General features: G+C 58.0%; 1 protein-coding gene across 9 annotated transcripts; it reads left to right on the top strand.

Moving 5' to 3' along the window:
* Positions 1–1561: 1561 nt before the first annotated feature.
* LOC118609963 lies at positions 1562–15161 on the top strand. 9 transcript variants are annotated; one of them, XR_004953532.1, is made up of 5 exons: positions 1562–1666; positions 5130–5283; positions 5574–5760; positions 10766–10962; positions 12326–15161. XR_004953532.1 is itself a non-coding variant. In XM_036229248.1 (5 exons), the coding sequence occupies exons 1-4, from the start codon at positions 1565–1567 to the stop codon at positions 6710–6712; spliced, it is 468 nt and encodes a 155-aa protein (XP_036085141.1). In that variant the 5' UTR covers positions 1562–1564; the 3' UTR covers positions 6713–6755; positions 7177–7601. The 9 variants fall into 9 exon arrangements, 8 of the variants coding, with proteins under 8 accessions (XP_036085141.1, XP_036085139.1, XP_036085135.1 ...); XM_036229248.1 differs by lacking the exons at positions 10766–10962; positions 12326–15161 and adding exons at positions 6688–6755; positions 7177–7601; XM_036229246.1 differs by lacking the exon at positions 5574–5760 and having other exon boundaries at positions 12334–15161.
* Positions 15162–16204: the final 1043 nt, after the last annotated feature.

Raw genomic sequence — 16204 nt, 5'->3', positions numbered from 1 at the left:
CGGTTCCCCGATGCTGACCCCAAATGGGCCACTTCCAGCGTTTCCCGTACACACAGCATGGGGATACATGTCCTGCCTTCTGCGTGGTTCCTGAATCATTCTTTAGAAATGGAGATGCTAGAACGTAAAAAATACACACGTTTAAGGATTTTAATATAGATTGTGAAACGTGAAAGGCTGGGTCCGTTTCTCGTCCCAAGAGCCTGCAAGCTAGCTGTTTCTCCCAATCTCGCTGTCTTTCCATTCTTTTTCAATATTGCTACTTTGAAAGGGATGAAAAATGATCTCATCATAGTTTCCACTTCAACTGCTTTGATTACTAATGAATTTAAACATTTTTTGTAAGTGTATTGCCCATTTGCATTTCCACTTTTGTGATTTCCCTCATTTTTCTTTAGCCATTTTTATTGCTCTGTAAGAGCTTTGTAGATTTCAGAAGTCTTAATACTTTGTCATCTCCATTGGAAGTATTTTTCCCAGTTGTTTTGTCTTTTAATTTAATCGGTTGTGGTTTTTGAAATCCAGGCATTTTCGATGTTTATGTTGAACCGTTTCGTCTCTTCCTGTGCGGCGTCTGCCCTCATACGCCTAGAAGGGCCTTTGGGGGGGATGATTTTGGGGGCCCATTGCCACCGTGGAGTTGGGCAGGTCTTCAGAGTGAACCGGATGCAGTATATGTGTATGGTGAGCAGAACGGCCTTTTGACTGTGGAGGGGCCGTTCGACAGTCCCTTGGGCACGCAGTCTGGGCAGCGCCCCCATCTTTTCTTAATACGTGTTCCTCTTAATTAATTACATAGTAGTGAGAGCATCGGCAGAGAGTCAGGGCTGCCGACCTTGGGCCCCGCTGTTCACTCACGGTGGAGCCTCCGTTTCCGCATTCGTAGAGTGAAGGAATGATCAGGCTCTCCCCGCTTCACCCCTCTCTGATCATGACCTATGATCTCAATCAATAAGCACTGTCCACCGAAGCCCTTTCCAGGCATGTAAGGCCAGGCACCCCAAAGAAAACCAAAAAGATTCAACTGTGTAAACATTAAAAATTCCTGGACTCAAGAAACACCACAAACACAATTAAAAGACAAAGAACAAACTAGGAAAAATACTTTCAACGATTAACTCATTAAACCTCCCCATCCAGCCAAGGGACAGCTAATTCCTGCACTTCCTCCCACGGAGCTCAGGGCACAGGGAAGCATGCAGCACGGGCCGTTAATTCTCTGGATTAATGAACGAGCGAGTGAATGAATGAATGCTAAAACCCGCGTCCCAGGCAGCCTGCGGCCTTCCTCTGAGATGGAATGCCTGACCCCAGGAAGGAAGTGGTTTCGCTTCTGTTGTTGGCCGCGGGTGTCCCCTGCCCAACCTCCCAGCTTCCTCTGAGCTCATCTGGAAAATGGGCAGAGAAATGTCTGCTCCCTGGCCGCCACCCCCCCCCCCAGGGGGGTGTCAGGCACCGTGAGTCAGAGCCTAGATATGTTGGCGCGGCCCTTGTTTTGACAATAGGAATGATTAAACAGATAGTTTATTTATTTTATTCTCATCTTTTGCGCCCAGGTCTCCAGATGAGCTTTGTTGTAGGTGTAGACAAGAAAGGAACGTTCAGCAACTGCAGAGACTGGTCGCCGGAGGAGCACAAGGGCTCCTGTGAGCGGGGAGAACGTGAGGTGAGGGCAACTCTGAGCATTTCTTTTCTCCCAGGGTCTCTTGTCACTCCCCACGGGTCCCTTTCCGCTCTTAAGGGCCCGGAGTGGCCGTTGAACCCCAGGCCTGAGGACGGGCCTGAGTCGCAGCCTGAAGGGCTGTGTAGGCGTGCGGGGACTTCCTGGGTAACGAGGTGGCCCGGGCAGAGGAAACAGGAAAGAGCGGGGGAACACGGTGGTACAGACTCCCTCCCTGCGCGCGCGGGGTAGGCTGCTGGGGACGCGCGCGCCTGTGGCCGAAACCCTCTCAGCGTGTTCCCAGAGTGGGGGAGCCCAGCGAAGGGAAGGGCCCCCCCTCCCGTTTCACAGGTGGGTACGCTGAGGCCAGGACCCTGCGACAGGCGGGTTCCGAGGGCCTCCCGGGTGCCGGGTCTGCTCCGAGCGCTGGGGGTGCAGCAGCGAGGGGGACAGATGTCGAGCAGACAAAGTCCTGAACACGGGATTAACGGTTGTGGGGTGCGGGGCTGGACTGGGACCGGAAGCGACCGGGGAGGGGAAGTGGAAGGCAGTTTGAGAGGAGTGGTCAGAGGAGGCTCTGAGGCGAGGTCACGTGAGATGTCACATGGAGATGCAGTCACCTGACTCCTAGCCAGGGGCCCCTCCAGGCTGTATTGGTTGCAAGTAACAGAAGACCTTATCCGAAAAGGCTTGTGCCAGAGGAGATTAATTGGCTGAACACCCGCGGGTAGAGCCTGTTTCGGGAAGGTCTCCATCCGGGTTCTCAGTGTCGCCGGCCCCGCCCTCTCCCCGTGCGCCTGCCCCCACCTTGCAGGCTTCCCGTGGAAGCAGGGCAGCTGCCCGCATCCCTAGGCCCGCGTCACGGCCTCCCGGAGTCCCTCTGGGCAGGTGGGAGCTTCTGCCCCGGCAGCTGGAACAAACATCCGGGGCCCGACCCCCTCGGCCACGTCTGGGGTCATGGGCCCATCCCCGAACCAGTCGCAACGGCTTGGGGGTGTCCAGCACCTATCACCCAGGCTGGGGTCGCGGGCCCACGCTGGGGTCGCGGGCTCACACTAGGGCGCTGGGCCGAGAGAAGGGAGGAGGCGTTCCCAGGAGAGTTCTGAGCACCGTTGGCGGGAAAGAAGGGATTCGGGCTGGCCCGGGCCCAGCCACGACAGGGAGGCCTCCTGCCTCTCCACGCTGCGTCCCCATCAGCCACGTCCCCGGGCTCTATTAAGCGCCTACTGTGTGCTTCCATCTCTGCTTCCCACGGAGCTTAATCCTCAAGAGATGTTTTTAAATCCTCAGGGATCTTATAATCTATTTGAGGACACAAATCCCGTCTGCTCATTTTCATCCTGTCTTTCGTGGTCAGCCAATGACATGAATTTTCTGTGCACAAAGGGAAGGGTGCCTGTGGGCTGCAGGAGCAGGGTGGGCGTCCCGCGCTCTCCCCAGGGTGGGCTGTGTCAGGCCAGGCTGAGGAGGGTCAGGTGTGACCAGGCACGCAGGGTACCGTACACAGCCATGCGATTCTGGGTTCAGGAATGCGTCACTGGAATTCGTGTAGCTCTAGTACCACAGGGTGTGCGACATTGTAAGGTGGGCGCAGGCAAGCGCATAGACCAGCTGTCAGATGTTTACTCCTGACTTAGAAACAATTATTATGAACTCATCGGACCCAGGTAATATCGCTAGGGATGAAACTAAAATCGAAAAAAGGAGGCGAAAGTCGATTTTAAGGAAAAATTGTAAATATGGGAGGCTTGGGGAAATGGCAGAAATATAGTCGTGAAAATGAGTAAGGTTTGGGAAATGTCAATGTAGAGCTTGGATCCGGGATTGGAGAGACCTGGGTCCAGGATCAGACAGAGTGGGGTCCGGGATCGGAGACACTGGGATCCGGGATCAGACAGACTCAGACCCAAGCATCAGACCCAGCCACAGACGCGGCGACACTCGGGGCGAATCGCTTCACCTTTCCAGGCCCCGGTTCCCTTCCCTGTAAAGTGGGGCCGGGACTGAGACCAACTTCGTGGGGGGTTCCGAGGCGCCCTTGAGATAGATAATGTATGCGAGGCACTTAGTGTGGCCTCCGATCCAAGCGACAGTCATGCAGTTGGCTGTAACGATGTTTTGTTTTTCGCAGGGAAGGAAGGAGAGGTGGGCCCGGCAGCAGCCCCAGCAGACCAGAGGCGGAAACCCCGGGGCTGGGGCCGCTGTGGGCTGCTGCGGGGTGGGGTCCTGTGGGCGGGGAGCAGCCATGACGCTGGTCCTGGAGGGGGGATGTGCGGTTTGAAAGGCAGCTCCGGAGGGTGAATAAGGCTCCTTTGGAGGTTGAGACCCCCCCGGTCCCTCCCAAATCTCTCTCCCCTCCCAGCCTCCCAGCTGACCACCCGCCACCACTGTCCTCCGCCTCGCCTCCCGCGCCGGGAGCTGAGTCCCGGAGAGCCGGCTGGTGCTCCACGGAGCTAATCTGTGTTGTCTATCTTTTAAACACCATTAACCACAAATTAGCTGATTCTTTTGTGGCTATAAATTAATAGATTCCATTAGTAAACAGTCAATTACAGGATGATTACTTTTTCCCCCCTGAACCTCGAGGTTTGTTTTTTTTATAGCTGTTTGAGAGCGTTTGAGTCTGTCCTCTGCCCACTCCGTCTCCTTTCTGGGTTCTTGGTTCATTGGACCGGATCTTGCAAATGGACTCGGCAGGCCGAGGGTGGGTGACGTGGGTGCGCTCTGTAATGAGGTTGTAAGCCGCGGTCTGTTGTTTGTTTTGCAGAAACAAAACCAACCGGAGGTTTATTTTCAAGAGAATTTCTATTTCAAACACAAAACAGCAAAGTTTCCACCTCCTCCTTTCAGTCCTGTGTATGCCATAAACACATCTATTTGTTTTCTTCTCCCGTATCTTTCCTACTTCTGGGCCTCATCCTGGTAAACTCCTTAGAATCTTTTTTTTTCTTCCTACCCATTCACCCCTCCATCCCATCTATGCATCTTTTCTTCCTTCCACCCAACCTACCATCCCTCCATCCCTCTCTCCCTCCCTCCCTCCCACTATTCATCCCAACATCCATCCCGACGCCTGTCCGTCCGTCTGTCCGTGCACCCGCCCACCCATCCATTCATCCTGTCTAGATCCTGCCTAGGTACACCCTTCTGTCCTTGGCTGGAGTCGCCAAGAGCGATGCCGGTCCCACCACGTCCACCTGCCAAGCCCTCAGGCGCTCGGGTGGTAAGATGGGGCCACTCTTTGGAAGGCATAGGCATAAACCTACCCCTGGGATGGCAGGCCTAGTGCCCTCGGGGGTTAGGCAGGTAACTTAAAAACTAAAACCAAAAGACAGTCCCAGGGCTTGAGTGAACTGTGGGGTTCGAGCCATTCCTAAGGACTTCTAACTCAAATTAAAAACAAAATGCAGTGTCTTTAGACCCTGGGTTTACGACCTTTGTTCTATCAGCCAGAATTCTTTGGTCGCAGGCAGTAGAAACAGACTCTTGCAGTAGGCTGAGCAGCGGTCCCCAAAGATCCACGCCCTGTGCCCGGACCTGTGAATACGGTTCCTCCTGTGGTGAAAGGGACTTTGCAGAAGTGAACAAGGATCTCGAGATGGGAGAGCGTCGGGATCGTCCAGGTGGGATAATTGGGCAATCACAGCCCGAAACGCCTGCAGACCTTGTCGGGCGTCTGGGGCACAGCCGCCCCGGCTGAGAACCATTGGTCCGAAGCACCCTTCTGCCCCTTTCCACCACCCCTGCCCCGCCCCGGGGGCCAGGCCACCGTCCCGCAGCCTCCCCGACTACAGGCGTGTTCTCGTGTGCCTCTTTAGTCCCGCTCTTGATCTCTTCCAGTCTCTTACCCATAACCTGCCGGAGAGGCAGTTTCTGGGAAGCAGATCCGGTTGCCTCTTGCTTCACTGTCCAGAATCCTTCCGGATCTCCGTAGGGGTCCTCGACGACGTCCCAGGCACTCGCGTGTTCCCCAAGAAGCCAGAAGTAGCAATGCAGTGGATTCTCCTCTGGAGGCTCCTGAAGGAACACAGCCCCGGGGACGCCCCGGCTTCAGCCCAGCACAGTCTCTGCAGGAACTCCGGCCTCCAGGGCGCCGACAGGTGCGTGTCGTTGGAAACCACCGCGTCTGCGCCGACTGGTCACGGCGGCCGCGGGCAGCTGGTACGGCCCCGGGACGCCGCCCTCAGGTCGGGCGCCGCCTTGTCCCTCCGCCGCGCTCACGCGCCCGGTCTCCGGTGCGACTGCTCTTGACCGTGCTCTCTCCTAAGGGCGACTCGGTGCCTCCTCTTCTAAGTCCCAAAGCCCTGGGTGAACCTTCTGTCACAGCGTGTGCCGCGCTTTCTGGCCGTTCATGGGCTGCTGTCTCTTTCTCGGTTCGCAGGGGCCCGTTTCTCCAGCCCCTAGGCCACATCCACATAATTAATTATTAACCAGTTATCAGTTAACACCGCCCTCCTCACTTCAAAAGGGATCGTGGGGGCAGACACCCTTCCACGCGTCTGGCCCTCCTTCCTTCCGCCCAGCCTTCACCGAGCACCTGCCAGGGACCATGGGTGTCGTGCAGGGCTCTGCACGGGGCTCCTTCTGGTACTTGGAGAGGACGTTGGCTGGTTGGAGGCCACAACACCTACTGCCCGCTTCCGGCAGCCTCTCCAGGGGAAGGTGGGTCCAGGTGCCCGCCTTCCGCGACCTGCACTGAGGGGCTTCGTAAGGCACAGCCTCCTCCGGCCACTCCGTGCAGCCGTCCGCTCATGCCAGGCCCCGGCCCCCGCGGCTCGAAGCCTGGCTCACTCCTGTGACCGTCCCCAGACCCTTCGGCTAACTCTTGCTGCAGCTAACCAGAGAGCCTTAGGGTGGCAGGCAGTCCTCCTGGCTGGGAACGAGGGGTGCAGGACAGCGAGGTGGCCCCTCAGGCTCCGGTGGAGGGCACAGCTGGAGTCAGCGTCCTAAGCCACCACCCGCTCAGTCACTCCTCGTGGCCCTGGGCAGGGACCGGCCTCTCCCAGTCTGGTTCTTCGTCTGTCTAGTGGGTACCACAGCAACGCAGGGTGAACCGGACAGCATGCCCACAGCCGTCACCACACCCCGGAACCCGGTAGGAGTTCGAGGTTGTCTCGGTATCGGGTGCTGGGGCATTTTGACGGGGGGCCCCTCATCCTCGTTTGGTGGATCAGGAAAGGCCGCAGGAACAGACCGCCTCACCGCCGAGTTCCCGATGCCTGGCACAGGGCTGTTTGTGTCGGACCAGGTCGTCCAGAAATCAGACACCGAGAGAAAACCGGATGCCAGAGATGTCCCGGATGAAAGGCCCGTGGAGCCGGAGGGGAGACGAGAGCGAGTGGCAGGGAGGGCTCCAGATGCTAGTCAGGGGGCACCTGCCAAGGGAGCGAGGGAGGGCGAGGGGCCGACCACAGGGCAGCTCTGTGAAGTCTCAGCCCGCGGCGGGAGACCCTGAGCGGAGACGGACCCTCGAGGGCCCCGCCCGGCTGAAGTGGCCGTGCTCTGTCATTGGCCAGAGGCAGCCGGGACGGCACGACCCCAGCGCATCTGAAAGTGTGGCATCCGCAGCCGTCGGACACCACCGTTCCTCCGAGAAGCGTCTCTCGAGAAGGAGACCCGCGCCGTGTACCCGCCTGGCTGCCCCAGGATTCGATAAGTCGTTAGGAATAACTGAAACCCGTAAGTCGTGCAAACTGAGGCCACGGGTGAGGCCTGGCTGTCGCCGCGGCCGCTGCCTGGGGTCCCCTTCGCAGCAGATATCCGGGCGCCGTGGGGAGCTCCTGTGCCTCCGGCCCAGCACGAGACCCCAGGCTCCCGAGGTGAGCAGACGCCCCTGCCGCCCAGAACTTTCTCAGATGGGCGGAAGGGCTGGTGGTACCCGCCAGTGAGCGTAGGAAAGGCTGTTGCTGGTTCCGGCTTCAAAGCTGCTTGCGAGCCCCGGGCTCGGGCTGCAGGCTCATGGGGGTGGGGGGTTGGGCGGGGGGCGGGTGCCTGCCGTGGGCAAACGTTTGCGTGCACATCGCAGGGACCTTTCTGTCCCTCCAGAAGGCCACCAGTTTCCCAGGCAGTTTCTGCATCGAAAAAAAAGATCAAATCAGAAGGAAAAGGAAAGAGAAAAATTCTTTCAGCCACATCCAATATAGGAAAAACAAACGTTTGCTCTTCCTGAGGATTTTCTGGTCGGTCGTGGAATTTTAATAACGCCGCATGCTTTAGGCTGACTCTTTGTGGAGGAAGACAGAAATGTGACATTTGGCCGCCAGGATTAAGTGAAGAGGAGATCAGCTGGTGGATGAGGTCCCGATGTGGTATCTCCTCCCGGCGTCTGACTTAGGGTTTTGGAGTTGACGCCCGTGGCTGCCACTTGAAAGCTCTGTTCTCGCCACGGTGGACGGGGCATTGTGGGTCCAGGGTGCTGCGGGAACCTCTGTGACATTCGGGTTTTATTTCTCCCTGGCTGTGCCCCTCATCCTTAAAAAATAAAAATCAGAAGAGCCTGCTCATTTCATATCTCTCTAGTTACAAACATCTTTCATTTCTCCAGAAAGAAAGGAAAACACACCTTGCCGTGTAATGATGTTTGCTGAGAGAAAAAAAAAAATTCCTGAGTAAAATCAACAGACACAACTGGATAAAGTGGATCATTCAGCGACTTCCTGGCAAACTCCACGCCCTAATCCCCACCGGCAGCCTGCCCTCCGAGCGCCTCAGCGCTGCGTTTGTTTTATTTTCTTGAAAGTGCGCGAGCGGGAGAGGCCCGGCCGAGCCGTGCAGGCTGAATGGGGAGCAGACATTCCCCACATAGCTCGTCAGCCGTCCATCAGTGGAAGTTTTTCTCCTCGGCTCATGGCAGCGAATCAAATATTTAAATGTGATTTTTAGACCTAAAGGCACACGAAGAGATTTGTTTGACAAGGGAGGGAGCGAATTAGAAGACTCTGCTCCAATGGCGAGGAAGAATTTTCTGCTGCAGTGAAGTTAACTCACCTGCGACACACTTTGCCTGTAAACTTAACGTCCCCACGTTTTCCCCAAGGACAGGCTCCGCTGGCCAGACCCTCTGTTGGGGTCCTGGGCTGGACCCTACCGGTGGGTTTGGGGACTGCGGTCCACCCTTGGCAACGGGCGCTGTGCCCTGACAGCACCTGCCTCCCCGTGGACGGTCCCCTGGGCAGCTCTTGAGTCGAGTGCTGACAGCTCCAGTTTGCCAACGAGGGGAGGATCAGCAGTGCCCGGTCGGGCCGCTCAGTGTGGTGGGGACTAACTGACAGAGCCTTCGGCCTGCAGTGCGCCTGGGCGGCCGCAGGACATGCGGTGGCCGCACCGGAGCAGAGAAGGGGCCGGGACAAGGTCCGATGAGGGCACGTCGGGTGGGTTTCAGGCAGGACGCCGGAGGGTGGTGCCACCAGGCCTTCCTCCGGGAAGCCGGGCTCCTGCCCCCCGAGTCGGTGGTCTCAACAGAGGCGTGTCCCCAGGCGCAGTCTTTAAACCACAGCTGGTCACCGCAGCGCGACGCAGGGTGGTGGCTGGGTGGATATACTTCCCATTTGGAAAAACGAATATTGGTGAAAACGTCGCCCTGTGGTCCGCCGCGGCTGCGGCAGCTCCAGCCATCACGTCCACGCTTCAGGCAGCAGACAGGAGGGAGGAGAAGCCGCAGAGGGGCGCTCAGGGGCCGCTTCCCGCGTCGCAGCGCGCTCGGTGTTGTGCGAGGTGTCAGGAGACCGGGGGCGGCCGAAGCAGGCACCTTTGTGTCCCTTCCGTGGTCAGCGGCGACGCGAAGTCCCCCCGACTGAGCCTGGCACCCCCTCACACCCCTCATCCGAATCCTGCCAGCTCTGCCGAGACCCACGTGCAGAATGCCACCACCGTCGCCGCTTCCTCGGACCAGGCGGAGCCCTGTACCGCACCCGGGCCCCCACCGAGCCTCCTGCTAGCCACCGCCCCCCCCCCCCCCCCCCCCCCCCCCCCCCCCCGCTTTGCCCTCGCCCGGCCGCGCCCCGGGCTGTTCTCCGCCCGGTGCCAGAGAGGCCTGTGGTAACAGTGTACGTTACCGCCGGCTCGTTGCTGCAGCCTTCCCGCAGCCCTGTCTCACCCAGGGTACAAGCCGGCGGCCTCACGGTGGCCCCGCGTCCCCCGCACCCCGCCCGTCCAGACCGTGTGCTGTCTCGCCCGCCCCGCCCCTCCCCTCTTGCCCTCTCCGCTTGCTCGGGGTCCACTGCGTCTTGCTGGCTTTGACCGGTCGCAGCCCGGCCCCCGGGCCTTTGCCCTGGCTGTTCTAGCTGCCGGGGAAAACTTTCACCCCCTGCCCCCGCATCTGCATGGCTCGGTGTGCTTGCCCTCAGGCCTCTGTTCCGGACACCTCCCGGGAGAAGCCTTTGCTTCCGGGAACAAGAGGGCTTTCGTCTCCAAGGGACCAAAGACACTCCCTGTGTCTGGAGCATGAGCATGAGGAGGGCCGAGGACAGGACGGGGAAGGAGTATCCCGGGGCTGAGGGAGCTGGAATTCACCCTGCAGGGCGGGGCTGGCAGCGGGGAGGCTGGGAGTGTCTGAGCTCAGTGTGGGTGCGGGGATGGGGGGGCGTCCTCCATTCGGGACGGAGACCTGGCTGCAGTGCGGCGCGGATGGGAGGAGGCGTGTGTTCATCCGGCTCCTACTCTGTGGTCGGCGCTGTTCTAGGCATCGGGTCACAGAAGAGAATAAAACGAAGTCCCTGTCCTCGTGAAGCTTACCTTCTAGTAGGGACACAGACAGTAATTAGATGAGCGAGTGATTAGTTTCAGCACAGTGCATCTGTTCAGTAAGGGCTGTAAAGGGGAAGGGCGACGGGTGGGGGGGGGCGCAGTGGCGGGGGCTGTTTTAGCCTAAGGATGGTGCATCTTGTTTGCCCCCAGCGCCATGTGTCAGGTCGCGGAGAGGCGGCCGGCGGACTCTGGGCTCGGGCCTCAAGGAGCCCACGTGGCCTTTGCTTTGGAGCAGCTGCCGAGCCGATGTAAACATCTAAAAGTGGATGTAGCTTGGCTCTCATTCAGCGTGTAAATAGTTGTCAGATCTTCAGTTTTGAAAGGACGGGCTCCCTGTGATTTGTGTAAATTCCGGAGCAGAGCAGAGGCCGCACACACGGAAAACCAGGTCTCCCGGGAACGGGGCCTGGTTTTGGAAGGCAGAAGCCCTTCGGATGGGAAGTGATTTCCAGGATGAGCGGAGACTTCTGAGGACACCCAAGAAAGGTCAGATGTGCCCTGCACGTCCCCGACACGTTACGAAGGCAGAAAGGCTTGGAGACGGAGGTCTCGTGCGGGTAAGCAGAGTCCAGAAAGACGCTCCCGCCCCCCCCCCACCCCTCACCCCACCCAAAGCAGTTTTCTTAAGGACTTGGAGATAAAATGTGCAATGGAGGGAATGTTTTACACTTCTCTAACGTTTTGAAATTTCTAGCGTGCACACGCAAGACTTGTTCAATACAAAGTTCAGTAAAGACGTTTCAGTCCACGGCCACGCCGCCCCGAACGTGCCCCATCCCACGGGATCGCGGAAGCTAAGCAGGGTCAGGCCTGGTTAGTCCTTGGATGGGAGACCACCTAGGAAGACCAGGTGCTGTAGGCGTTTAAGAAAAAAAAAAGATATTTCTAACGTACTCGTGCATAGGCATATGGTGAAAAATAACTTCGTGATGGGCAGGAGAGGGCAAAGGAAGTTCCAGTATTCTGCTCCGATTTCATTTTGTGCGAATAGGCCCCAAAGAGAATTCCCTCCAGGTTTCTGGGCGCATCGAAATGGCATTATTTGACCTTGACGAGTGGCTGTGGGCTCTGTCGTCGTCCAGCGTCCGGGTGGCCTATCTGGTGGCGGCTGCTGTTGACTGGGAACTCACTCAGTGGCCGGCCCCAGGAGGGACTCCACAAGTGCCCTCGCTTAGTCTCCAAAACAATCCTCCGAGGTAGCTTATATCATCAATCCTTTTAAATGTGAGGTCACTCGTCGCCCAGCCAGTAATGGGAGGTTCAGTTCTCATCCCGAGCTGTGTGACACGGGACCCCCAGCTCGACCGTTCCCCCTAACTCCTCAAAGGCCGTGTGCAAAGGGCGCTGCTCACCGGGATGTGAGTTACCCTCTTGGTCCCCTCAGACACGGTCCCTGTTCAGCAAGATGGTTCCAATGAGCGTGAATCCCAACCACCATTGTTTACCTTTCCGGCAGAGGATTTCGGGCCCATAACCAGGTGCAGGTGGAATTTTGGTAACAATCAGAAACTCCAAGGGCGCGTGAAAACGCAGCACATGTTGGCTCAGGGTGGGCAGTACGGGAAGTTTACGTCATCACCAGTGTTTACATTTTACTTACTTATTTTTTCTGAAATCCCTTCAAAATAAAAATCAACGCAGTTGTCCTGAAGCCCTTTCTAATGTGGGGGAGGTGCCCTGGGCATCGTTTTCCTGTTAGGGCGACAGAAAACAGCAAAATGGGAATGCAAGGCGGGCGGGGTGGATGGGCCATTGTTGGGAGGGGCAGGGACCAGATGCCCGGGGAGGGGGCGGAGGGCGTGGAGGAGGGGCCAGGGCGGCCGGGGTCTGAAGGCCGGGTTTGAGCAGGCTTAGTACATGGAGCCGGGCATATTCTTCCGGAAGCCACACGTGAGCCTCGCTGAGATTTTGACCGTTAAGTTCTGCAGCCGCGGCACCTGCTTCCCCTCTCCACGTCCTGCCCTCCTCGGATGCCATCGGACCCGCCCTGCGCACGGGGACAGTGAGCAAGCCGCGTGTCTGTCCTGCCATGTCGGCCTCCTTCGGACTCGTTCCGTGCTGCGAAGACGTCCCGCCTGGCTTCCCTGTGCCGAGGGCCTCGGGGGCACGAGGAGGCGGCTGTGCCGTGAGCTCGGTGGCCTCTCTCGCCTCGTGTGAAACGCCGCGCGATTCACGGACGAAGACCCGGACTCCCGTCGAGCATGTTTCCGGGAGCCGCTGTCTTTCCACGTCTGCCCTCCGCGTTTTCCCTCCTTCCGTTTTCATCGTTGAACTTCCTCTGGCGTGGGGGTCCCGACGAGAGAAGTCGTTGAGAGCATGGTGGCATTTCCTCTCCTCGTTAAACCCGACCGGGGCCTCGTCCGCGCGCACCGCCGGCGAGGGCGGCATCCCCGGGCGGCCCGCGCTTCCCGCTGCACGTGTAAACACCGGCCGGCCGCGGCCCGCCGCCCGCTCTGGTTTGAATTAAAGCCCAGGCTGAAGGATCGGCCCAGCTGTGCTTTCTTTCCTGTAAGCTCTGTCAGTTTTCCAAAGCTTGTTAACATGCTAATATAAAGAGGAAACAGGACGAGCTTCAAGGAATTTACAACTGGTCTTCAACTTCAAAGACGAAAAAGCTCCATCCAGACGACGCACACACAGAACCAATATGTCCCTCCACCCCCTCAAACACGACCCAACGCCAAACAGAAAAACAAAACAAAACCCCGAACTAATAAAAGCTCCTTTAGCAACCCACGGACGGCTCCGTCGCTTGGAAACGTCGCGGCCGCGGCTCCTGACGTCCCAGGCCCGGTTGCAACACGGAGTGTCTGCGCATTGTGAAACGCCGGACTGAATTAGGAGATCTGATGGGAGACGCGATAACTATTTCTCCAGCTCTCAAGAGAGTGACGCCAACCCGGCCAGAGAGGTCGGCTCCCTTGATCGTCCCCAAAGCGGAGCTGGCCCGGTGGCTTGCGTGGGAAGGGAGGACCGACCGCGCTCACCTGCCGCCTCCCCCGCCCGTCCGCCCAGCTCTGGGACAAGGCTCAGCACAACCCTCCTGACGACAGGGTTGTGGTGAACTCAGCAGGGAGAGGCCAGGGCACGTTCCGCAGCGAGCGATGATTCATTCGCAGAGCTGTCTCTTGGAGATTCTGACAACAAATAGGAAAACACAACCTTTTAATTTCCTTTGACTGTCCCGCTTTCCTCAGTAAGCATCCGCAGATCTTATGTATTACGGCCTGCCTGGGGGTGGGTGCCAAAAGCCAGTTCAAAGGTTCTCGTTAGCTTCCTCCGAGTGTTTCCAAATTGCACCCGAGGTAGTGAAGCCAAGGGTCCCGTCCACGAGGAGGCTCGTGGCTGCGACAGTGTCTCCGATTGCTGGCCATGGGCGGAGTGTTCACGCGGACGCCCACGGAGTCCGCTTGGGCTGTCCGAGAACGGCTGCCTCGCTCACTGCCCTTGTCTCTGGGACCGAAGGTAAAGGACAGCCGTGCCGAGGACAGGGCCTCTCAGCCCCGGCACTGGCGACAGCTCGGCCGGAGACGTCTCTGCTGGGCACTGGAGGATGCTGAGCAGCATCCCCGGCCTCTGCCCCCGGAGGCCAGTAGCATCAGCCCCCACCTCCCAGGTCGGGACAACAGAAAACGTTCCCCAGCATTGCCAAGTACGCCCTGAGGCTGGGGTTGCCAGGTGACATACAGGCTGCCCGGTTCCATTTGAACCTCAGATAAACAGTAGGTGTTTTTTGTTTTGTTTTGTTTTGTTTTGTTTTAATAGTACGTCTTATGTGCTATTTGGGACAGGCTTAGGCATTATTTTTTGTTTATCTGAAATTCAGATTCAGCTCAGCATCCTATGTTTTCTTTTGCTAAATATGGCGAGCCTGCCTGGAAGGCGATATACACCCTCCCCCTACACGCCCCTCTAGCGCCCACCCCTCAGCCTTGAGACCCCCCGACTTAAGAGAAAGAACAGGTGAGAAGGACTGCTTCCGGTCCCAGGCTGGCCCAATTCTTGGCCTTATTATCTCAGAAAAGCCATTCAAAGTCTCGGGGCCCTCCTCCCTTCAGTGTAAAATGGGGCCAGGGTGGCTGCCCCATCTTGAAGCTCCTTGAGAAGATTCAAGGAGACAAACCCACACGCTGCAGGCGAATGCCCCGACCCACTCACAGCTTCCTGTCACTAAACCCCAGCTGCCCAGGGACCATCCCCAGCCCCAGCCTCAACCCATCAGAGACTCCTGTCCCTCCAGGCACAGGGAACGCCACGGAGGAGGGAACTCATTTAGAGACGGGGTCTTGTTCAAGGTCACGTGGCTAGTCTGAATGGTCTAACCGAATTCTCGGGGTGAAGGGCTGCCTCGCCTCACACCTCCCTGCCCACCCCAGACTCCTGGCTCCCTCCCTGGGCCCCTACGGTGCATCGTTTTACCCTAAACAGAAAAAAAAAAAAAATGACAAAGTCGCTCATAAACCGAGCTGTTTTTCACACTGTTCCGTCTCTGACAGGCTGTTGGAAAAGTCTGGAGAGGAGGTGCTGCTGCTGTTCTCATGGTATTCGGCGCTAATGAGGAGGGCGCGGGGCGCGGGCGCGGGAGGGAGAATGCGTGAGAGGCACTCGCTGTTTTCACTGGAATTCAAACGCATCCAGATGAAACGTCCTCCATCCCTGGCACTGCGTTTCGGCAAAACGTTTTGTTTTGCTCTTAAACAATTACGATTGCCTGGCCAATCCAATAGCATAGGTATGTTAAAAAAAAAAAGTTAATAATTAAAAAAAAAAGTCTGTATTCTGAGTATTTAAAGTTGTCTGCCTGTTGGCTTTTTCCGTAACAATTATGATGAAGACGCTGAGTGAGTTTGCCGGCTGGGAAAGGGCGCTGTCGATCAGCAGAAATGCACATCCTGTGTCCCCAGCCTGCGGAGGAGAGGCCGATGGGCGCTTCCCACTTCCAAGGGTGGCCGGGCAGGGCCGGGGCCGGGGCTGGGGCCGGGGCCGGGGCGCGAGGCAAGAACTTCAGCCCAGACGCCTGGGAAGGTGAGACCGCAGTGCATATTTTTCCTCCAAAGTCCACGGCACAGTCTGTTCCGTGCTGACTGTACCGCCGTGTGAGATGTGGCAGGTTCTTACCGGATTCTCCCAGCAGCCCATGCGGTGGACACTGTCGTTCCTGGCCTCATTTTTAGAGGAGGAAAGCCAGGCTCAGAGAGGTTAAGTCGTGAGCCCAAAGTCACACGGCATGTAAACGGCCGTTCTGGGATTGGACCCCAGTGAGCAGAGCTCGGGTGTCCATGCTTGGACCACGGTTCTGAACTCAGTGCTGGCCCTCGGCGCTGGCCCTCGGCGCTGGGCCTCGGCGCTGGCCCTCGGCGCTGGGGGTGCTTATTATGCCCCCACTGCACACACACAGAAGGGGACTGAGACTCACAGAAGGTCCCCTCCAGCCGGAGGTCGCCTGGCGAGAAGCGGCGAGCCCGGACCCAGAGTGGCCTCCTGGCTCCCGGAAGAAGGTGCAGCGACCGCGAGGCACCCCGCCGTGCCTCAGTCTCCTCGCCTGTGCGGCGAGGATGGCCGTTCCTGCCGCGGACGGGGTTTGAGGGCTGAAGGAGGTAATTCATCCATGTCAAGCTCCGCAGTGCGCCCTGGCTGAAAGCTACCTGTCACTACCACCGTTAGTGACAGTCTGACTCTGAAGCCATGCCCCTCTGGGAGCTCTCCCTTCCAAGCTGGGCCGTCCCGGGGAAGCCCGTAACTGCTCCCAATTTACGTTCCTCCCGGGGCAGAACCGGAGCGTAGGAACAGACAGCTGTA

Source organism: Rousettus aegyptiacus, unplaced genomic scaffold, assembly GCF_014176215.1.
Source record: "Rousettus aegyptiacus isolate mRouAeg1 unplaced genomic scaffold, mRouAeg1.p scaffold_m13_p_12, whole genome shotgun sequence".
Classification (NCBI taxonomy): domain Eukaryota; kingdom Metazoa; phylum Chordata; class Mammalia; order Chiroptera; family Pteropodidae; genus Rousettus; species Rousettus aegyptiacus.
The sequence above is the reverse complement of the archived record's forward strand: the minus strand, read 5'-3'. Positions and strand labels throughout refer to the sequence as shown.

What these genes read in the sequence shown, in the direction of transcription:
- LOC118609963 (XM_036229242.1), top strand. Translation starts at nt 1,565, where the DNA reads ATGAGCTTTGTTGTAGGTGTAGACAAGAAAGGAACGTTCAGCAACTGC. An exon ending in AGAGCGTCGGGATCGTCCAG is followed by an intron (nt 5,284 to 10,765) that starts GTGGGATAATTG and finishes ATTCCGGAGCAG; the next exon opens with AGCAGAGGCCGCACACACGG. An exon ending in GAGACGGAGGTCTCGTGCGG is followed by an intron (nt 10,963 to 12,325) that starts GTAAGCAGAGTC and finishes TTGACCGTTAAG; the next exon opens with TTCTGCAGCCGCGGCACCTG.